A 23783-nucleotide genomic window follows, 5' to 3' on the forward strand; every position below is an offset into this window, starting at 1 on the left:
CCCAGAGCATGTCTGCACGGCACAGACAAATGCTGCTCTAACAGATCCTGATTTTCCAGCTCCCAGTGCAGCTGTCTCCCTATGGATATTGTGTGTCAGACAGCCCAGCAGCCAAGGGGAGGCAGATATCCAATCCAGACTGACTGGCCCTGGAATCAGACCTTGCTCCCGAGCCCACCTCCCTGAAACCCAGCGTGGTTTGGTTTCAGCTCGGGCCTAAAGCACCTGTTGGGAATATCTGAGCTGTGCTGCAGAACCAGGGATTTATCCCTGCTCCAGGGTCTGGATCACTCCTGGTTTGGGGGGTGACTTTAAATCCCAAATGACATTTTGGGATTGAACCTCTCCAGGCTTGCAGCACCCACAGCCCTCCAGCCCCACCCCAGGACACCACAAACCCAAGATCTGACCCAGCTCCCCACAGCCAAACCCATCTTCAACCACCATTATTAAATATTTCCCATTTCTTGTTCAAAGTCACCTCAGCCTGGGGATACTTCACATTTCTGCAGCCACCAGAAAAAGTTCTGGCTGTTGTTGGAAGATTTGGGAGAACGTTAGCAGGAACTTTTGTACTTAAAGTATAAACTACACAGAAAAAAAAAATAAAATTTAGCATAAAAACTTTTAAAAGCTTCCAAGTGCTCTCCAGGGTAGTCATTAGGAACTACTTAGGTAACAGGAGGGTGATAACTGGGAGTTAATGCAGCGTTAAATTAGCCCTCCTTCCATGCAGAACTTTAAGTGACAGAGGAATCAGTTGGGAGGATTTTTATTTTATTTTTTAAATAATGAAGTTAATGGATTTCCTGTTTTTAGCTCTGTGGGCGGCTGTCAATTTGAGGGATCTGTACATACTGGATTTAATTACTCTGTCTTCAAGGAAGGAAAATAAGTTCAGCCCTGTTCCTATGAACAAGCAGGAGCTCTGCAGCTTGGCCTCAAGGTGAGGAGAAGGTGCCCACACTGGGCAGGGAGGGTGAGGTGTCCCTGGAGATGGGAAACAGCATTCCCTGAAATCCTCCTGTCCGGAGAACTTGTGGCTGCTCCATCCCTGGGAGTGTCCCAGGCCAGGCTGGATGGGGCTTGGAGCACCCTGGGACAGTGGGAGGTGCTGGGGTTGGAACTGGATGAGCTTTAAGGTCCTTCCCAACCCAAACTATTCCAGGATTCTCAACATCTTGAGCATCCCAGAAAACCCTCACATGGAAAATGAGCTGTGCCTCAGATCCCAGGGAGTGAGGGGAAGGAGCCCAGGAATGGCTCAGAGCCCAGACAGGGCAGAGCATTCCTGGGGTTCCCCCTGATTTAGAGGCTGGCCAAAGAAAGGGGCAGGGTCCCAGCATGATTTAAGCTGGAAAAGACCTCCAAGGTCATCCTTGTCCAACACCAGACACTTCCCATCTAACTCAGGCCATGTTTTCCCAAATTATGGGAGACCAGGATCCAACTCCCTGCTTTGAAACAAATGCTGGAGACAATTCCAATGAATTTGGCAACGCTTCAATCTGAGCCTCAGTGCAGGAGAGCTCCACCCCTGGCAGTCACCCAGGCCAATTCACCTTTCCTGATGGAAACCATGGAATGCCAGGATCACAAAACTTGGGAAAGACCTCCAGGATCACCAGGCCCATTTTTGGAAAAAAGATTACAAAATCCCATAAAAACGAAGGTTGGGAAAGCCCTCCAGGACCATCGAATCCGAGCTGTGCCTGATTCCCACCTGTCCCCAGCTCAGAGCACTCAGTGCCACCTCCAGGAGTTCCTTGGACACCTCCAGGGATGGGCACTCCAAACCTCCCTGGGCAGCCCCTTCCAAAGCCTGACCACCCTTTCCATGGGGAAACTCCTGCTGCTGTCCAGCCTGAATAAAAGCAGAGCTTGTGAACACCCAGCCCCTGTGTCCCACAGGGAAATGGGAAGGGCTGGAAGGGCCTGGCTGAGAAATGGGAACAGCCAGGCAGGAGAGGCCAGGGAGAAGTGACACCACCAGGAGCACAGCTCCTGGTGATCACAGCTCCAAATACATGAAAAACAGAAAAGCTGAGATCCTAAGGCACCTCTTCAGCACCACACAGCAGCTCATTCCCAGCTTTCTGCACAACCTGCCACTCTCATCCCATCTGTTCCTCCCAGCCAGGCCCTGTGCCATGTGCCCAGGGAGCTGAGCAGCTCCAAACAGGTGTTAAATCTGGCTGTTAAATCTTTCTTCTTTTCTGGCAGCTTCAGAACCCATGAGCAGCTGTTCCCCCTGATGCCTTCAGTCTGAGCTTTCCTATTTCCCAGATTCTGCACTGCATTGGTCCATGACTCTGAACTCCATACAAAGTGTCAGCAGTTCTCCTCACAGCTCAGTCACACAGAACAATCCTTTTCCTTTTCCAGCCCCAGAACCAAGGACACCACTGCAGCTCCAGGCCCAAAAAGTGCAAACAACAGGGAATGGAGGAGAGCAGTCTGGGAGGGTGGGACTGCATCACCTGAGCTGGAATTGGACAATGAACCCAATATGGAAATGGACCAAAACTTAGCAAAGGGTGACAACTCCTGACCCATCTTGGGTGTAGCCATGGCTGGGCTCTTGTACTGCCCAAGGTGAATCCTTTGAGGCCTTTTAAATAAATACCTATTTTATTCCTTTGACCTTTTTATTCCTTTAATTTTAATTCTTTCCTGTCCAGCTTCTGTGCCAGGCAGCCTCTCAAGGCTTCACCCCAACCCCACCTGCTTTCCTCTCCATCCCAAAATGCCATTTCCCACTCACACTCATGGCACCAACAAATGAAACCCAACATCACAAAGGCACCTGGCAAGGGCTTTTCCCAGCACACAGCAAGCCAGCCTCAAAATAAAAAGCAAATTAAACAAATTTCTCCTGCTGTGTCACATGAGGCCCCCACTGCCCTGTACAGATTCAGTTTTATTCTCATGTAAGCACAAATTTCACCCTGAGTGTCTGCAGGAGATAAATCCAGGCCAGGGGATGCTTTTCCCTATGGATTTGAAGTGAATATCTCATGAAATATCATCTCTGCCTCCCTGATTTTTCTTCCTGAATGGTGCTTTTAAAGCACAGCTTGCATACAGAATAGGGTAGAAATTGTTGGGTAATTGATTAACCCCAAGGCAGATACCCCTGTCCAACACCCAAGAGACACAGGAGGGACCCCAAGGGTGGGATCTGAAAGGTCTGTGTGAGAATTATGGAATTTTTAAGGTTGGAAAACATCTCTTAAATCATCCAGTCCAATGATGAATCCAGAGCCACCATGCTCACCATGCCCCCAGGTGCCACCTCCACGTGGTTTTGGAACAACTCCAGGGATGGCAATTCCACCACTGCCCTGGAATTGACAACTCTTTCATGAGGATATTTTTTTTCTAAATTCTAAGAGAAGACCATGAGTGGTTTCTGATGGAATTTACCAGTGCAGAAGGAATTTTTTCATGGAAGGGGTTTCAGGCATTGGAAGTACCCAGGGAGGTTTGGAGTCCCCATCCCTGGAGGTGTCCAAGGAATTCCTGGAGGTGGCACTGAGTGCTCTGGGCTGGGGACAAGGTGAGGACTTTAAATAGTCTTGGAGGTTTTTTCCAATCTGAATGATTCCAGGCATCCTGCAACATCTTTTACACCCAAAGCCTTAAAAAAATAAAAAAAAAAACCCCAAACCAACCAAACAACAAAAAAAGATGCTATTTAAACAGGAGACCATGACAAAACCACTCCAGTACCTATAAATACGATTTTTCTGATTCTAAAAGGGGATTTGCTCTGTCCACACTCAAGGCTGTTTTTCAGGATTACAGCTAAATAAGAAAATGGGTATTGCCAGGTCCTTTTGGACATCCCTCCATCCCAGGAAAAGCAAACAGGAGTCTCCATCCAGCCCCATCCCTGATGGAACTCAACCAGCTCCGAGGAAGCTTCGGGGCTGGGAATCTGCTGTGATGCAGGGCTGCTCTCATCCAGGCCTTTTGCAACTCCATGAGCTCAGCAGTGACCAAAGTGACCCCAACACCCACAGGCTGAACCTCCAGGAACCTCCAGGAACAAAGGAAGGGGGAGCAAGAGGGAGGAGACCAAATGTGGATCTCAGGAAATCAAAAAGCTGCTTTCAAAAGCTGGTTTTAAAGAGATCTGAGGAGATGGAGGAGAGAGCAGCAGTGCTTTGCTGATTATGGGACAAATGGCAAAAAAGTCAGCTGGGTGATGAAGTTGTTCTCTCCCTGCACAGTGCAAAGAGGAGCAGACAAACACAGAGGCAGAAATGTTGATGGTCAGACACCTGAATTAGGGGCCAAGGCTGAAAATCTGCCTGGTGATCCAAAACAAAAAAACAAAACAAAACAAAAAACAGAACAAAAAAACCCCCCCCAAAAAAAAAACCACAAAAAACCCCCCAAAAAACACACCAAAAACCAAACAAAAACAAAAAAAACAAAAACAAAACAAAACAAACGCCACAAAACAAAAAAAAACAAAAAAAACCCCAAAAAAACCCCACCCAAACCAAACAACGCAAAACAAAAAAACCCCAAAAACCCCCCAAAAAATCAAAAACCCCCAAAACAAAACTAAACCAAACAAACCAAAAAAACAAAACAACAAAACAACAACAACAAAAAAATTAAAAAAAAGAACCAGTCCAGCATCATTTCATAAAGTAACACAGAGTGCAGTGAGAATTCTAAGTCAGAGAAGCCTGGGATGGTTTGGGTGGGAAGGGATTTTCAATCTCAGCTCATCCCACCCCATTTCCATGGCAGGAACACCTTCCTCTGCCCCAGACTGCTCCAAGCCCTGTCCAGCCTGGCCTTGGGCACTTCCAGGGATCCAGAGCAGCCACAGCTCCTCTGGGAATCTGTGCCAGGGCCTCTCCAGCCTCCTTTTCCCGGCTCCTGGAGGAAGTCACAAGGTTGGATAATCCAGCAAAAATCCACCAAGGGCAGCTCCAAACATCCCCCAGCCCCCACTGCAAGCACCCCAGAGCCTTTTGGTCCATTTACATATTAACTCCAATATGTAAATAGAGCAAAGCACAGAAAAGCAGTGTTTTCCCCCAAAAAATTCCCATTTCCTGGGTCCTGCTGCCAGCTGGAAGGACCCAGCAGCTCCATGCTAACACAAGCAAAGCTTTTCCTGTGCTGCTGGCAGCCTGGGTGGTGGCTCTGCCACGTGAGTGACATCACAGCCACTTGTGAGCACATTCCCCGCCATATAATTAAGGATTTTTGCTTCTCATTTGAAGCAGCAGCTTTTTACATTTCGCTGGAAACCGCTGGAATCGACCACATGAAAACAACAATCAGCCAGGGCAGTGACAAGTGATATTAAACAGCTCCTCACAGATGTCCCAGCACCACAAAACTTGTTCCCCCTGTAAGGAATCCAAATGACTTCAGTGCCTAAAATGAACCAGATGAATGATTTCAGTCCTCACTCTGCACTTATTAAATCAGGCTGAGAAATCCTGCAATGCTTTGGGGTGGGAGGGACCGTCCAGATCATCGTGTACATGCCCCAGAACAGAAGGATCCAGAAAAAAAAAAACCACAAAAAAACCCCCAAAAAAGCAGGTTTTTAAGTGTTCAGCAACACAAAACTAGCTTGGAATTGTAAAACTGTAAAAAGCAGATATAGCTCAGGGATTTTCCAGACAAATAATCATCCATGCCCTAAAAGCTGGGAAAATATCCTGCTTTAATCCTGCAATTTCAAGTGGATGGCAGCACCTCTTGCTCCAAGAATGAATTCAATTTCTGGACAGAAATCACTGCCCAGGCTTTGATGCAAATGTTCAATCACTGATGGGGACCTTGTCAGGGAGGCTGGGGGCTGGGATCCCCTAACTGGAACCATGTGGGAAGGCAGCTGGAACACCAGCACTGCTTATCCTGGTGATTTATCAACCACCTGAGGCCACGTGTGGCACCCAGTGACACAAGAGGAGGGACAAACGTTCTGGTTAAAAATCATTTGAAATGAGAAAAGGGAACCAAATCCAAATTGAAAATATCTGTTATTTGTTAAAATAATTATTAAGCAGGCAGTTTTTAAATGGCATTGGGTTTTATACATTAAAAAATTCTGGTTTTCTTTTATGGAATCACAAGGATTTGGGCTGGAAGGGACCTTAAAAATAATCTAATTGCAAATTCTCAGTCGGGCTAGAAAAGGATTTAAGAGATCAACCCTTTATAAAGTGAGAGATTCCCACTCTAAGTGACCACATAAAAACAGATATTAAAGATGAATTGTTTTTTGAAGTACCTAAAAATGTGGAAATAAAGAGAAGAGAGCACAGGCAAAGCTTCCCAAAGGAAGGAAAACTGCATTTCCAAAGATGAGCCCAGATCCCCTTCCTGATGCATCTGCAGAGAGGGGAGGTTTCAGCATCCATGGCATCCCAAGACTCAAAAATGAAATCAAACACTCCAAGATATTCCTGTACAGGATAATCTTCCAAAGGGAAAGTGCTGACCCTTAAAGAGCAGCACGTGTTGGGAGCTGCTTTAATTTCATTTTACTTTAAAACCTCACCAAGGAGAAGTTCCAAATGCTGTTTGTAACTGAGTCAGACTTAAAAGGTACTCAATAAAAACCTTCACTGATTTCTCCTGGCCATAAATCCAAAAGGTAAGATTGTGCAACACCAGTCCTTCATATTTAATAATAACAAACAGATGGGAAAATATTCTAATAAATTATGTGAACTGTCCAAGCTGTGTGCCAGAAAGTCCTGGCCAAATTCCCCGGCTCAACCATCTCTGGAGCATTTTCCCTGCAGATCTCTGAGCTCTCCCTGTTCCTGGAGGGGGAAATATCAGCATCCAGTGACTTTCTCTTAAAATAAATTTAAAAAGAGATGAAATCACCACTGGAGCTCCGTTGTAGGGCTGACACAGCAGAGCCAAAGACAAGGAAGGGATTTCCATGACAGAGAAGGAGCTGCAGCCTGGCTCAAACCCCCAGGATGGGGATTTACCCCTGCTCCAGGGCCTGGGTAGCTCCTGATTTGGGGGGTGACTTTCATCCCAAATGACATTTTGGGATTGAACCTCTCCAGGCTTCCCAGCTTCCAGCTCCCACCCCGAGGGTCGGAGAGAAAACGCCTGGGAATCCTGGAGCCCTGGGGACAAAGCTCCTGCGCTGTGCCCAGGGATGGGCAGGAGAGTGGGGCTGGCCCCAGAGCCCCAGGCACAGCCACGGCATACCAGGGCCATCCTGATGCTGCAGGTTTTGGTTTTTATATTTTTCAGGTTCTGTGCTGCTTTATTGTGTGTTTGTACTTCATATGAGGGGATGGTGAGCTCTGTGCAGAGAGCAGGGAGACAAAACAATTCCTGCTCCAGCTGGGGACCAAGGACAAATGATCCAAATCTCAGCCTCAAGAGCACAAACACCGTGGGCTGGAGAGAGAAAAACAAGCAGGGTGGGACTGCATAACCTAAAGCTGTAATTGGACAATGAACTCCAATATGTAAATAGACCAAAACTTCTAAAGATGTGAGACCTGATCCACTTTTGTGACCATTTTGGTTCATCTTGGGTGCAGCCCTGGCTGGGCTCTTGTGCTGCCCAAGGTGGATCCATTGAGGAGATCCTCTTAATAAATCCCTGCTTTATTCTTTATCTCTGTCCAGCCTCTGCTCTAGCTCAGCCTTCCCAAGGCATCAATTCCATGCAAACATCAATCCCAGAGCTGGCTTTGCTGCAGCTCACATTCAAAGGGTTGATTCTAAACCAGCAAATCTTGACTTTCAAGTGTTCTCCTCCTCTCCCTGGCCACTGTCTGTTTGAAAAGCTGAATGAGCCAGAAGAATGTAATTAGGAATGTTATCAGGAATATTAAGAAGCCATGTAAATGAGAATGGAAAATATTTACATTACATGTTGTGATAAAGGGGACAAAAAGTGGGATTTTAAGGCTTAGCAAAGGACAGATGGGAAGAGCCAGAGCTCTCATTATCCCCTCAGACACCTGCCTGGCACTCCCCTCCATCCCTCTGGGAATTTCTGTCTCTGCAGGCCGTGCCTTCCCTGGCTGGGACACCCAGCACAGCTGGGCCGGTCCAAGTGCGCTGACCCTGCCCCACATCCACACCTGGGGTTTGCCCCTGCTGGCTCCCAACCTGTACCTAATGAGCAAAAACCTCCTGGCAGTGTCTGCCCTGGTGACAATCTGTGACAGAGGGCTCTGCTGTCACTCTGGCAGACACATCACAGGGATTGTCCCTTCCCAAACAACATCATTCCCTCAGGAACCCCGACCAAGGGACAAGAACCATTTCCCTGGAGGTTTCTGCCCCTCATCCTTCACCTTTTCCATGGCTCTTTCCCCCCAAGGATCCTTTTACACCTCCTCCCACTCTAAGCCACCACATAAGCACAGATATCAAAGAGAAATTATTTCTGAAGTTTCTAAAAATGTGGAAATAAAGAGAAGGAAGCACTGCAAAGCTCCATGTTTCTTATGGCTCCTTCAGGTGTCAAAATCCCCAATTTTGGCTCCTTCAGGTGCCAAAATCCCCAAAATCACCCTGGAGCCTTCTCTCCTCCAGGCTATACCAAGGACAGGTAATTTTGGGGTGCATCCAGGCCCACCCTTCAAAAAGAACAGGAAAACACCAGAGAATTGCCATAAAACTCGGAGTTACTCTGAGCCCAGGCACGGGAGCTGAGGTGCAGCAGAGATTTCAGCTGGAATTTGCTTTGAAATCCTGACACTTATCTGCTTGGAGTAACAGCAAATATGTACCTTGGCTCCCTCCAGCTTCCCAGGGATGGCTGGGAGGAGGATGGCTTAACACTGCGGTTTCACCCGGCCTGGGATGGAAAAAAAGCCCATGAGAAAATGATTTCCCTGGCCTTAAAGTAAATAAATGAATCCCATTTCTTGAGGAGTTGCAGGGATGCAGTGAGGGGGTGGCCAGAAATATTTGGCTAGGTAGCATTGCCCTGAAATCAGGAATGGGAACATGAGTCTGGGACACCCCAGGGCTGGGGGAACAGCTCAGGAAATCGAGGCAGCCCACACAGGGCTCAGCAGGAAGCAGCCTTGTGTGCAGAGATGCCACAAATGACAGAAAAACGCAAAATGTTTCGGCTCCCAGGAAATTCCTGTCAACAAACAAACCTTGGGGACAGCAGGAGAAGTGGCAGCTCCATTCCTGAGCTCCCTGGTGGTTTTGAGACACGGCCCAAGCACTTTGTGCTCTTTCCCTTCAGGTTTTGCACATCTGATCCTGGACTGATTTAACCCCACATCAGGAGTTCAGATGATGCAGTGAAACCCCACAAAGTCCCTTCCAAGCCTGATTTTTTAATGATGCTCAGTCATTAATGAGCTCCTGCTCCCATTTAAAGGGAGGAGAGGCAGGGGAACACAGAAAATCTGGTTGCTAAGAGTTCTTCACATGCACAACCTCACTAAACCACACAAATTCTGTTACCACTGAAGTCTAAATTTGTATTATCTCTCAACTACAACATGTCTTCTCCCTAATTTAAAGATGGCAAGGCAAAAAGAACTGCAGCAATTCCAAAAATCCTGACTTTTCCTGTTGTGGACCCAGAAATCTGCTCAACCCCAGCTCATTCCCACAAATCATACCAAGGAAACATTTTTGGTCAAAGGGGCTTCAAGAAGAAATCCACAGACAGCTCCATTCATGGAGTTTGTTCCCTGCTCCAGGCAGATCAAGGAGTCTGGATTTAGAGGAAGATCAAACTTGACCTCTGGCTCTCACTTCCACCAGTTTTGATGCATGAAGAGAACACAGAAAATGCAATAAACCTCAAAATAGAGACTTGTGAAGAATCCCAGAGAATTCCAAGAAGGGGCTCTGCCAGCATAAATACAATTAAACAATATTTAACCTTCAGTAGCATCAAGCTGTCAAATAAATATCCCTAAGAAGACAACTTAAAAGAAGGGAAAAAAACAATCCCACACCATTCTTTCTCCTCCTTCCTGCAGGAAAAAAAGGGATAAGAATAGATAAGAACACAGGACAAATGTCCTGGAAAAAAGCCTTAATTTTATTGCTCAAACCAATGGATTTTTAATCTGTGGCCAAAAGAAAATACCACATAGGAATGGGCAGGAAAATGGATTTTTTTTTCCATTTTTATTGCAATGCTGTGCCTGCTTCCAGCTGGGATCCTGCAGGGAGATGGAGAAGGTGCTCCAGACCAAAAGCTTTTCCAGTCCTCCCACTGATTAATAAAAGACAAAAAAATAATCATTTAACCTGACCCAAGCTTCTTCTCCGCTCATCAAATATTCCTGATGGAAAGCAACCAAAATCCACAGACTTCCACCCAAACTTCCACACCCCAGATCAATTAACAGGATGGAGAATACCCCAAGAGTTGGATTTCTTAAAAAGGGTCCAAGCTCCCTCTGAGCTCCCCACACAAGTCCCAGCTGCCCTGAGGTGTCCAATGCCAAGATCTCAACGCTTTAATTAATAATTCTTCCACAGAAGAACATCCACCAGGACCCATCATCCCCAGGAAAAATGGAGCTCCAAAAACTCCATGGGAAGAGCTGGAATCACCCTCATCAATCACTGCCAGAAAACCTTTACGGGATGTAGATCAGGGCAGAAGAAGGGCATGGAATGGGAAGGAGCCACAGATAAATCAGAAGCTGGAAGTGACAGTGGATAATGGAAAAGAAAAACTCCAGCAGCTCCTTGGATGCCCTTTGGTTTATTGTGATTATCCAGGGGTTACTCTGCACATCAAGGTTTATTTAACTTCAGGAAAGCACAAAAATAAAAATCAAACTTCTTCCCCCGTGCCAGACCTGAACTTTGGATGGAAGCAAGCCCTGAAGGCAGCTCTGCCCAGCTCTCATCCTGCCTCCATCAAAAGCCTGGAGCCAGCACAGGGAATTCAGACAGCTCCATGCTGAGAGGTGTCAGCCTGGGGGAGCCAGCCCTGCTCCACTGTTTGCACTGGAGCCTCCCCAGCTTGCCTGTCTCACTAAAAATCAGGAGGAAAACCTCCCTATCTCCCACTCCTGAGGTGGATTCTGCGCTTAGGTGGGCTCTGGGCTCACAGAACATTCCCTAGAGCTCGTTGTCTCCAGGTGAAGCCAAGCAGGTGGATTTTTCCCAGAGTTTGGGACAGCTGGCAAACACTGCAGGGACACAGAGCGCCAGAATTGCCTGGCACCTCAAGATCCTTCAAGCACAAAGGTTTAAAACCCAGCAGAATTCCATAAATCAGGCAGAGGCCAGGCTGGACAGGGCTTGGAGCAACCTGGGATAGTGGAAGGTGTCCCTGACCATGGAACAAGATGAGCTTTGAGGTCCCTTCCAACCCAAACCATTCCATGATTCCATAAAATAAAGCCAATGTCCTCTGCAGCTGCTCTCACACCTGCCAAAAATCCTCTTTAAAACGCTTGTCTGGGTTTGGTTTTTTTTTTTTAAAAATAGAGCAAAAGGCTGCAAATAATCCCCCAATACAACATTTACAGGAGCACTTTGTGGGGGTATTGCAGGTCAGCCTTGCTGGGGGACTTTGCTCTGGTTTCCCAGAGGGAAAACTCATCCTTCGTAATGAAATGGGAACAACCAGAAGAGGGAGAAGCAACAACCCCCAGGATATTTGTGACCACAGCTAGAGCAGGCTCAGAGCAGCCCCACGTCCCTGATTCTCTTTCCAAACCCCTCTGTGCCACAGGGCACAGGAGAACCCTGCAGGTGACAGTGGCCATGCCACACCTCCCATCCCAAACCCCATCCCAGCCCAGGTGGGGCTCAGCTTTCCTGCAGGATGCACACAAGGAGGATTATATCCTTGGGGTCATCAAAATTCCCACTCCCTGAAGGAGTGGAGGAATTAATCACCCCCTCCCAGCCTCATTCCAGCTGGGCAATTCCATGGGATCTGCTCAAACCCCAAAGAAGTGGGAGCTGTGTCAGGTCACCCTGTGCCACCCTGAGCACTGTCCCCAGGCATTGTCACCCCAGCTGAACTCCAGCCCAGAGTGGTGGCAGCAGTTTGGTGCTGGGCAGCACTTCCCTGGTTTATAATCCATTTGGAACAAGCTTTTCTTGTTAAAAAAAATCCCTTTTTTAGCACAAACAGGGAGCAATCAGCCCACGTTGGGATGTTTGGACACCAAATCCTCCTCACAACGTGAGCTGCAGGTCAGAGCCACCTCGCTGGGAAAAGGCTGCCAGAAGATTTTGATGTTTTTTTAAGAACTGAGCTGGCACTCGCCTGAACCCCAAGCCTGTTCCTGCTCCTGCACAGAAGGGAACTGGGAGCAGGCAGAAAGCCTGGGTTTAATGGGAGGCTTAACACAAATCCAGGGAAAGCTCAGGAGAGATAACAGAGAGGCTCCTGCAAGATAAGAACAAGTGCTGGCTTGATAAGGAGCCCAGGAGAGCTCAGGGCCAGGATCAAACTCTGCAGGTGAACCTGAGAACAGGTTCAGTCCTACACACCAAGAGCAATTACAGCTAATTAAACTAATTGCCTTTCTCCTAGTGTAGAATAATGAACGGTTTGCGTTGGAAGGGACCTTAAAGCCCATCCAGTTCCAATCCCAAAGCTCTCCACCATCCCAGGGTGCTCCAGCCTGGCCTTGAACATTTCCAGGGATCCTGGAGCAGCCACAGCTTATCTGGGAAAGCCATTCCAGCCCCTCCCCACCCTCAGAGGGAGGAATTCCTTCCCAATATTCCATCCATCCCTGCCCTCTGCAGTTTAAAACCACTGACAGCTGCTCTGTCATGATCTGCCCCTAGAAAAAGTCCCTCTCCCTCTTTTTTGACCCTATCCAAAGTCACCCCTCAGTTCTGCTCCCTGAGCTGGAACACCAGATAGGAACAGAAGGGAATTCCCTCAGCCACATCCAACACCGGACACTTCCCATCTAACTCAGGCCATGTTTTCCCAAATTATGGGAGACCAGGATCCAACTCCCTGCTTTGAAACAAATGCTGGAGACAATTCCAATGAACTTGGCAGCGCTTCAATCTGAGCCTCAGTGCAGGAGAGCTCCACCCCTGGCAGTCACCCAGGCCAATTCACCTTTCCTGATGGAAACCATGGAATGCCAGGATCACAAAACTTGGGCTCACCAGGTCCATTTTTGGAGAAAGATCACAAAATCCCATAAAAACAAAGGTTGGAAAAGCCCTCCAGGACCATCAGCCTGTGGGAGCCAGCCCTGATCCACTGGAGCCTCCCCAGTTGGTCTTTCTCACTAAAAATCAGGAGAAAACCTCCCTATCTCCCACTCCTGAGGTGGATTCTGCTCTTAGGTGGGTTCAGGGCTCACAAAACATTCCCCAGAGCTCGTTGTTTCCAGGTGAAGCCAAGCTGTGGCCTGGTGAGTCCCAGCTGTGCCTGATCCCCACCTTGTCCCCAGCCCAGAGCACTCAGTGCCACCTCCAGGAATTCCCTGGACACCTCCAGGGATGGGCACTCCAGACCTCCCTGGGCAGCCCCTTCCAAAGCCCAACCACGTGAATTCTCCCCGAATTTCTCCCAAGAACACAACCCCAGCCCGCCAAAGGCATTTCTGTTTGTTTCCTTTTTCTCGAGGCCGGTCACAAGAGCAGAGCAGGAACAATCTGCTCAGGGAAAGGCTTTCCCCCTTTCTGCAAGGCCAGCGTTCCCATTCCACCCACTTACATTCCTGGATTAAGGGAAAATAAAATCACATCCGCAGGCCGGCCGGCAGTGACACAGGTCGAGGTCCAGGAACATGGCAAAGGGCTGGAAGAGAATCCCAGGCATGGAAAGCTCTTTGGAGAAGTCCTACACCCCTTCCAGAACCACCGTTTCCATCAGGCCTCGTTAAGGAGCATTTTATCCCTTCAGCTCATTTGCATAATTGCCGCAATCAAAGGCACTACTTTACAGTAATAACTTTAATGGCAGATTTTTCCTCAAACATCCTTTTTTAAATGCACCGAGGTGAGGTCGGTGCAGCCATGTGCCAGGAGAAATCCAGGCAGGAGGTGACCCTGGGGGAGTGTGGGGTGTTGAGAGGGACCAGTTGCTTTTTGTTTTGGGATTGTTTCTGCTCAAGGTGCATCCCAGAACTGAAATATTTGTCAATTAAAGAGCACCCTAATTGGTACATTGGGACTTTCCTGGTTTTTTGCCCCACTAATTTGCTACTATTGTCTTATTAGGAGGGAATCTGGCTCGTTTCCAGGCTAAAGCCAGGTTTTGGAAAGGAGAGTCCAAATCTCAGCCTTTGGTTTGGCTTTACAGAAATGGGATGGTTGGGTTGGAAGGGACCTTAAAGCCCATTCCATTCCAGCCCCTGCCATGGGCCACCTTCCACTGGAGGTTTTTCCTGAAAATTTGGAGCTCTGGCCTGTATCCCTCAAATCCATGGAGAGAAGAGCATGGAGATAACATCTCCAAAGCTTCAGCAGCCTTGTAAGGTTTATTTTGAAGTCAGGCAAGAACCACTGGCCTAATTTTTAACATAAAACACAGACACAGAGAAAACAAGCTGAGATCCAACTGGAAGCTGACAGCAGAAGGCAGCTGGGATTTCCACCCTGCAGCTCCTGTGTCCTCCAGAAAACCCAATTTCACCTCAAACCCCAGCTGCTCCACCAGTGCATCTCCAGCTCCATGGTGCTGGCATGTTCCTCATGGAAAGCTTCTCCAGGACCACGGGAGCATCGTGGCCTTGCCCAAGCAGGCTCCACACCTCCTCCCTGGGCCAGCAGAGGATTTGGGGGAACACTTCCCCTCTAGAATGGGAATAATGGTGTTTTCCTCACTCTGAGCCTGACATCTTTACTTTTTCCCCACTTTACAGGCCCTGAAGCAAAACCTTGTTTCCAGTTCTGCTGGGAACAGCTGCTTAGCACACAAGGGAACGGGCAGCAGCTCTCCATGCCAAACAGGGAATGTTCTGGGAAGAAATGAGGGATTCAGGAGAGGTGGTGTGGCCTGTGGCCCTGCTTATTCAGTGTTCCCAGACACAAGCTGATGCAGCTTGGCTGTAGCAGGTTTCTGATGGCAGATATCAACCACCAGGCTCCCAAAAACAAGCCTGGCTCAAGCCAAGGCCCCGCTGCCCTTTAATGCAGGCCTAACAGCATTAAACCCAAGCACAGGGCGAGGCTGGGCAGGGAATCAGACAAGGCATAAATTAAAGCAGAGGATATGAATTCCGTGCAGGCTGCAGCACTGGGGTTAACGTGGGTCTGGAAGCAGTTTAGGGAAAACCTGGAGTGGCTAAGGGCCAGCTCTGAGCTGAGCTGCTCTGGCCTAATCGTTTCCTTCAGGCAGGCTACTCCAGCTCACTAATAGGTTTTAATAAAAACTTCCAATTGGGCCAGTAAACCCCTCATTAAGCTGTTTTTAAAGCATGAATTTAAGAGGGCCGGGGGTAAAAGGTCAGGGGGAGTTTTTAATTCAGACCGGCTGGCAAAAGGTGCTGTTGTGATTGAAAACACCAGAGTTCAAGTGTCCAGGGCCACATAAACATCCGACTCTGTCACTAGACCTGCTTAAGTGACAGCTTGAAAAATAGATTTAATAAGACAGAGAGAAAAGTTTCCCACTCTTACAGCAGCAATAGGAACAGCAGATCCCAATATTAGGCAGGAATGGTTGGGAAGCAGCTCCAGCCCTCCCATCCCGGTGTGGGGAGGTGAATAAAGAGCAGCCCATGGCCAGCTGGGTGTGCAGCCATGGCCAGGGGCTCTGGGGGTCTGGGATGCAGCAGAGTTCTCTGGGAATAGCATGGAACAGCCCAAGCCCGTGTCCTGTGCCAGGGTCTCCCCACACAACCAGAGCCTGGGGATTCTGTGCTGTCACAGAATCCCACACTGCACTGGGCTGCAAGGGAGCTTTAGGCTGGTCCAGCTCCACTTCCATGGGCAGTTTCCCATTATCCCAGGTCTGCTCCAGCCTGGCCTTGGACTCTCCCAGGGATGGAGCAGCCACAAAAAGCCTTCAAAATAAGGGAATTCACCTGGGCAGCCTCCCCCACTGCAGAGGGGGCTGCAGCAATCTCCAGCTCAGCTCTGAGCAGAGCTCAGCCCATGCCCACCTTCAGCCAAGCTTTGAACCTGCACCCGTCAAGTTTGACCTCAGTTGTTGCATTTTCCTCTCGTTTTCCTCCATGACCACCACAGGAGCTGCTCTCCAGGCTGCAGCAGCTAAAGGAAAACTTCCCCCCTTCCCTGGGAACACTCACAGAGCAGAGACATCTCCTCCATCTCACCCAGAACCCCAGCTGTGCACTCGAACATTTAATTTTATGTCAATGCACATCTAAAATTCGAGATCCCTGAAGACCTTTTAAAAGAAAATCCTCCTTGGAACAATTTGCATTGAAGCAAAGAGTGAGGATTTAACAAGTGATGGAGAATTACAAATAGCTCTCAACTTTTTATTCTAGTTCTAATCAAAACACACTTCAGCTCAAATTCTGAGCTAATAGATGCAATATCAAATTGGGGGGCATTTTGGGTAGGAACTCAGTTATTTGCTCACTCCATGTTTACAGATAATGAGGAAAAAACCTCCAGAGTTTGTTCAGGGATTGTCTTTTCTCCACACCAAAATTAACAAGGAAGTTTACTGGGGGAGGGAGGGGGGAAAAAAAAAAATCTGCTTTTAAAATGTGCTTCTAATTCTGGCCTGCAAGGAGAGCAGGAGCCAGGCTCTCTGGAATGATCCCTAAGGAAACATTTGCTTTGGCTCCACACAGGACACTCTGGAGCATCAGGAGTCAAATGGGATCAGCTGCTCCTCCATCCCTTCTGTTTAATGATCCCATTGATAGCCACGAGGGCAGCAGAGGCATTCCTGCCTTTCCTGCCTGCTCCCTGCTGGGAACAGGGGTCCTGGAACCACTGGGATAATTCAGGATCTCTCTGGAAAGTGACCTCATTTTCCCTGGATTTTCACTCTACACAGATCCATTCCATCCTTGCAACTTTCCTGTTTTTAACTTCCCCAAAGATCCAGCCATCCCAAAAATCCAGCCAGGAACAGCCTCACCAGAACTGTGCCCTTCCAAAAATAAGGAGGAAAAGTGGCCCTGGATCTGGACCTGTGCCCATCCCCAGGGAAGGACCCAGGTGCCCTCACCACCCCACTGGCTCCAAAGCCAGGTTTACACCAGAATAACAATAAACCAAGCCTGGAGTGATCCCAGCTCAGCTGATTCCAGGCCTGGCTGATGCCCACTGCAGGATCTGCATCCCAGAGCAGCTCCTCAGCTTCCAGGGATGAACAGCCCAGCCTGGGGCTCTGCATTCCTGGTTCCCAGCTCCTTCCCTCCAGTGAGGAGGATTTTTAATCGCTTTTCCCCACCAGGACTAAGAGCAAAGAGCAAAACCTGTGGCAATACCAGTTGATCCCACAGCTTGTTGCTATTTTCAGGCTCTGGAGTTCTTTAAAATTCACAGGGACAGCCTGGAGATTGAATAGAGGGTACCAAAATCCATCCTGAGATGTAGCAAAAAGAAAAAAAACCAAAAAACTCTCACTTCCTGGAGGGGGATAGGAAACAGTCAGCACTTACAAAGAACTCTCCAGGAATTTCTTTTTTTTAAAGGATCTTGCTTTGAAGTAGATGCTCCCAAAGAATGAGGCTTCCAGAGCTCAGCAATATTTAATGCACTGCCCCAGCAATGGATGACAATGTTGTTGTTTCAGCTATATTATAACAAAAATATTGTGGTTTTCCTGTATTCTGACAAAAGGAACTGCAGATTTACATCTCCTTCATCTCATTCCGAAGGAGCCCTCACGCCAAAAACGGGGAAGGGAGAGACCCCACTGGGTACAAAGGGCTCCTTGGAGGGGGATCTCCACTTGGGACTCAAGGAAAAGCCAAAAAAATATGAAACACCGCTTGAAAAACAAGAAAAACAAAGCATTTTTCTACACCCATCAGCAACACACCCAGAGGATGAGCAGCTCCAGTCCAACCCTCTGGGTTTGTGCTGTCCTGGATTGAACATCCACATTTAACAGGGAAGAATTGTCTGGAATGCTTCAAGGAGCAGAATGGAGAATTCTCCATATCCTGGTCTCCACCTGAGCATTCCCAGAAACCCTCAGACAGCTCAAGGAGCAACTTGAATTCCAGAACATTCCATGGGGAATGAGGAGACAGCTGCAACTCCCAGAAGGAAAAGGGATCCAACCTCCCTGGAATACACAAACAGAATTTGACCATTCTTGTACCTCCTTGCTGAACAACCAGACTCCATCTGGGACAAGCTGGGAACACAAATCCCATTTCCAGCCATGATCCAGAGTCCTTCTCCACCCACCCATCCCATGCCTTTCCTGAAGGGAGAAAGCACAGCCAAAAAAGGCTGAGTTAAGGTGTTAGTCCATGGCAGCAATACCCAGAAAATCAGTTTTCCTAATATTTCCACAGAGAGGAATGCTTCCAGCAGGATTTGTCAACTCCCATTTAAGAATGGGTTGGAAAACTGCAAATAATCCAACTGAGAAAAAAAAAAATCCAACCTCCAAGAGAGCAACACCTGCAGCTCAGCCCAGGACAAAGCCCATGGCAGGAATTGGAGGTTCCTGATACTCAAATCACCTGTGGAAAGGGAATTTGGGAGGAAGAGATTCCCTGCCAGGAATGTCCTTCATTCCCTTCATCTCAAACGTGACCTTTCCATCAACTCCCCTCATCCTCAATTTAAAGAATTCCCTTTCTTTAAGGGCACAAAGGCAGAAAGAAATGCAGTGAAATTTAATCAAAAGCTTAACCAAAAAAAAATTAATAAAAATACCTTTAAATTTAAAAAATAAATTAAAATTTAAATATGCCAGGCAAAAGAGAAAAAGAAAAAAATTTAAACATGCCAGAGGAAGAGCAAGACAAGCTGGAAAAATGAAAAAGCTACATACCCACAAATGCATCAACAAAATATTACTGCAGCTTTTGGCTCATTTTTAGTCACTTACCAAAGGAATACCTGCAAAACAAAATGAAAAGAAAGCAAAAGAATTAAAATTGGGGTTGATAAATTCAAGGGAATGACATCTTGTGTTGGTCTTGTTCCTCACTTCCAACATCTGAAGTTTCAAAATGCTGTCAGGGAGTACAGAAAAGTCCTGAATTGCATAAAATGTGGCAAAAATGGGAAAATGCTAAAATGCTGCTGCAGGGAATGGAAGAGGAGAAAATTCCTGAATTTTTGGGCTGCTCAGCACTCCAAGGAATTGCTCCCTTCCTTTGGGACACAGGAAGGCTGCTCCTCCTTCCACTGCAATTCCCTTCAGCCTCAGCTGCACCACGGTGATTTTCTGTAAAATTACCAATTCTGATTAAAACTTACTTTTAATCCCAAAGCTGAGCAAGTTTTAAGATGCTGCTCTTCAAATTTTATTTATTCCCAGTATGGTTTCAATCCCACATCAGGAATTTCTATATATTTATGTGTATTTGCATTTATTTGAATTTATTTATTTTTATATATTTGTAATTATTTATATGTATGAGTATTTGTTTATTTATACATATTTGTAGTTTATTTATATGTATTTTATTTATATATATTTGTATTTATTTATATTTGTATTTGCATTTATTTGTATTTATTTATATGTATTTGTAGCACATTAAACAAAACCAAAAAAGCCACCCCAATACTAAGAAACACACCAGGTCTCAAAGATTTTAAGAAGGATCTGCTACAACTGAAAATACCCTCAATAAGTTACATTTTATACTCATCATTGATGGTTTTTTGAACCAATCAACCTCAATATTTTACACCATATTTAACAACAATTTCCTACAGATTTACTGATGTATAAAGAGAAAAAAAAACCAGGATAATTTGTAATTTAATGAATAATAAAAGCAGCTTTTTATGAAGTTATTTGTCATTAAGGGAACCTCACTCTGCTGATCCCCACCCCGCTCCTGGTGCTGCTCAACACCAACTCACAGGAACCATTCTCATTTCTTGGCACAAGCTAAGAACCCCCTGAGGCTCATTTAAACCACCCCCCCCCCCCCAAATGAGGAATTAATAAAATATTGTATTTTGCTGAACCACATGAAGTTTTCTGACGTGTGTCTGGTGCTGATTACATCAATCCAGGCTCCCAGCCCCGTCATGTGATGACAGGCAAACACTTGTGGATTTATTTCTCTGAAGAAGCCTGCGAGACAAATGCCAAGGAAACCAAACCAAATGGCCCACTCTGAATCCATAAAAGCAGCAGGAATTCTTGCAGGGATTTCTTAGGTTTTAATAGGTACAAGCAGGGCAGGTACCCAATTCCCACAGATTTCAGGTTGGGGGTTTAGAATTTAATCACCAGTTTTTGCTTTTCAAGGTGGCTATAATGAGTTAACAGAAGTATTTATTAAAAAATGTGTGGGTTTTTTTTTTCCCCCCACATTTTGGTATTTGAAGCATTCCCAACAGATAATAAGGAAAAACATGGATTTGATATCGCAGGCCTGGGGGTAAATTTCACCAGCAGAACTTTTGATCTGCACGTTGTCAAATGCAGAAATTCTGCTGATTCAAAGTATATTCCACTTGGATTGCATAAATGCCATTAAAAAGTGATGTCAGGGCTGTTTTCTGCTGGAAGAGACAGCATTTTTAGCCCTGACTTGTCAGGGGAGGAAAATCCACATCCCACTTAGCCTGGATCAGCTGGGAATCATAAACATCATTTAATATCTGAGTTAAATTGTTTTCAGCACCTTGTCCTGATGATTAATTCTAGCTTCAGTGTATTCCTGGAAAGCAAAAACTGAGAGCAAAACCTGCTTTGAACCCCGTTATTCCCAAGGAAAACGCTTCCTGCTGTCAGGGGTTTGAGGACACAGCTCTGCAAGACCTTCCAGGGAGCAGGAATTCCCCCCCAACACAAAATGCCACCTTTTCCAGAGAATTCCTTCCTTCCTGCATGCAAAGCAGGGGGAATGATGGGTTTTATTTGCTGGAGGAGGAGCTCATCAGCCACACTTGCCCCATAAATTCACATTTCCTTCTCCACTCAGCTGCCCCAGAGCTGCTCAGGTTATTTAATGCAGGGGTTGTTTGGGATAGGGGTCTCTAAACCTGTAAAACATTCCCAAAAAGATATTCCAGACAGAGCCCATTAAAAATAGGATAAACCACGCAGATTTTACCTTTCCATCTATAAATTCTGTTTGTTTTACATCTATAAATTGGATGCTCTGAGGGAAATCCAGCTGAATTTGTACTAAAAACAGAGTAAAACCAGCTCCAGCCCAGCAGTGCCCAACAGCACCAGCTCCTTCCAGCTGAATTCCCTGCTCATCCCTAAATCTGCAGCTGGTGTTAACAGCTCCCACTGCTGCTCCCCACAGAGAACATCCCCATGGAAAGTGATCCCAGATGGCAACTTGGATGATTCCATCACAAATCCCTCTCCTTCCCTGGGCTCTGGAGCTTGGGATGAGGGAAAAGTTATGGGTACAGGTATATTTTCTATTCTCCACCAGGATCTGGTCCCCAAAAGGTTTCCAGGAGGTCTCCACAAGGTGGGAGCTCCAGTGTGAGCTGGGAAAGTTGGGAATGTGGCATTTGAACTCTGCAGGGAGGGATGGATCTCCATCCCCATCCCAGGGGATCATCGGCCCTGGAGCAGCCCCAGGTCACAGCAGGCAACCCAAGGGAGCTTCCTTCCAAAATTCCAGGGACAGGGAAAGCTGCGTGAGCCACCTGCCACAAATCCAGCAGGGTGGTAAAGGGTGAAGCCATGAAAGGACAGAAAATGTGGGAAATGCACCTGTCTGAGAAGAGGAGTGGGAGAGAATCACCTGGTCAGGCAGAAATTGAGATTTCCCCTCCCTCTCCAGGCACCCAGCCTGGGATTATTCCACGGGGACATTTCCTTAAGCCTGACCTGGATCTTCCTTCCCACCACACAAACCAGCAGCTCCTTGTCCTCTCTCCAGGGACACAGGACAGAGAACAGAACCCTGGGGTGGTTTGGGCTGGAAAGAGCTCAGATCCCACCCAGAGCCACCCCTGCCATGGCAGGGCCACCTCCCACTGTCCCAGGTGCTCCAAGCCCTGTCCAGGGACACCTCCAGGGACGACTCCACAACCCCTCTGTGCCAGGGTTCCAACCTCTGCTTCTTTCACAGGCTTCATCTCTGTCTCCTTTCCCTCAGCTAATTACTTTAATTAGCTTTTTTAATTTTCCCTCAGCTAATCCAACTCAGCTCCTTCAGCTTTTCCCCCCTGTGCCAAGGCTGGAGCCTCTCCTGTGCCCACAGCCACTTCCAGAGCAAGGGGACACCCAGACACTGCCACTTCCCTGGCCCTGAGCAGTGGAAAAGCTCATCCACAGCTTCCAAAAGTTACTGAAAGCTCGCTGGAAAACCACAATGTACCAACCAAATTAAAGCTGTAAACACTTAGGATGGAAAAACACCCCCCCCTCTTTTTTTTTTTCTTTTTTTTTTTCCTGGGACCTGGGGATTCACTTCCCCAGCCCAGTTGGGAAACATCCCTGGCAAAATCCATCAAAATGAGATCCAGGACTAGGCTGGTGCGCCATTAATTTCAGAACATCATTAACTTGAAAGTGTGGGGGTAAAAACCCTTTTTGACAGCTGGTTTTGGTCCCTGCCAAGCCTTCAGCACTGCACAGCGATGGTGGGGGAAGGAAATCAGCTGGAATGGGAGCAAATGAAACCAGTCTGGTTTCTGGATTCACTTTCTTGTGGTCACAGAGCTCTAAAAGCTGGGATTCTGTGCTCTGTAATTACAACATCCACATTGAAATGGGAGGAATGGGGCTAACATTAGAAATAAAGGATGAGGAGGAGGAGGAGGAGGGTTGCTCCTCGTGCTGGGAAAGGTGCCTGGGCAGGGCTGGAGCCAAGCAGGGGTGAGGAAGGGGATGTCCCACCCTGTGCATCCACCTGGCTCTTCCCAAAGCATCACACTGTGACACAAAACATCACACTGTGACACAAAACATCACTGCCCTGGCTGGGCCTGCTCAGGAGAGCAAATGTGAACGGTGCAGCTGAGCCTGAGCACTCAGCAGCTCTGCCCATGCTCCTTCCCCAAATCACAGATGGCTCCTGAGCCTGCACAGCCTGGCAGACCCCAGTGGGGTTTGCTTTGGTCAAACCCTGCCAGAGCCAAGAGCAGGTGCTGAGGTGGCAGCTTGGGAATCCCACTGGGAGCTGCTCCTTGGGCTGCACACTGAGCCCAGGGAAAGGGGAAAACGGGATCTGAGCCCAGGCTGAGCATCCCTGAGCTGGGATGAGCCCCAGCAGCAGGAGCTGATGGAAAACCTCGGGAGCAGCAGCAGCCTGGACACATCCAGGATCCAGAACAAGTGGGAATCACCTCCTGAGCACTGCTGAGATCCTGCTGCTACCAGCAGGAAGGTTCTGCAGGCAAAATCCCAGGAAAACAGGATGGCAGGAATTGGTTGATTAAAAGAGGAACCCTTTAATTGCATTAAATTGCATTTTTTAAATAAATTCCTATAAATATATGCATTTCTATTGCATATAATATATATACAATATAAATGCATATGTATTGCATATGTTATATAATATTATATAACATATAATATTATATGTTATATATAATATTAAATGTTATATATAAAATTGTGCAATATTTATAATGCATTTATGCATTATAAATATTGCACAATTTTAATGGCATTAATGAATCTCTCTGGGGATAGCCCCTGCTGCCCAGCACTCTGCAGACTGGGATTGCCCAGTGCCACCTGCACCCACCTCTCCCAGGACCAGCAACCTCCCACATTCCAG

At 47.2% G+C, this 23783-nt stretch overlaps 1 protein-coding gene across 3 annotated transcripts in view; it reads right to left on the minus strand.

Annotated features, from left to right (window-relative positions):
* The window catches only part of LMF1 (lipase maturation factor 1), a 141390-nt gene that overhangs the window by 102483 nt on the left and 15124 nt on the right, over nucleotides 1-23783 (minus strand). For all 3 annotated transcript variants that reach the window (XM_054643805.2, XM_077186901.1, XM_077186900.1), the window contains exon 3: nucleotides 18947-18957. In XM_054643805.2, the coding sequence (XP_054499780.2) occupies nucleotides 18947-18957 (11 nt within the window). The remainder of the gene's footprint in view (nucleotides 1-18946; nucleotides 18958-23783) is intronic.

Source organism: Agelaius phoeniceus, chromosome 16, assembly GCF_051311805.1.
Source record: "Agelaius phoeniceus isolate bAgePho1 chromosome 16, bAgePho1.hap1, whole genome shotgun sequence".
Classification (NCBI taxonomy): Eukaryota; Metazoa; Chordata; class Aves; order Passeriformes; family Icteridae; genus Agelaius; species Agelaius phoeniceus.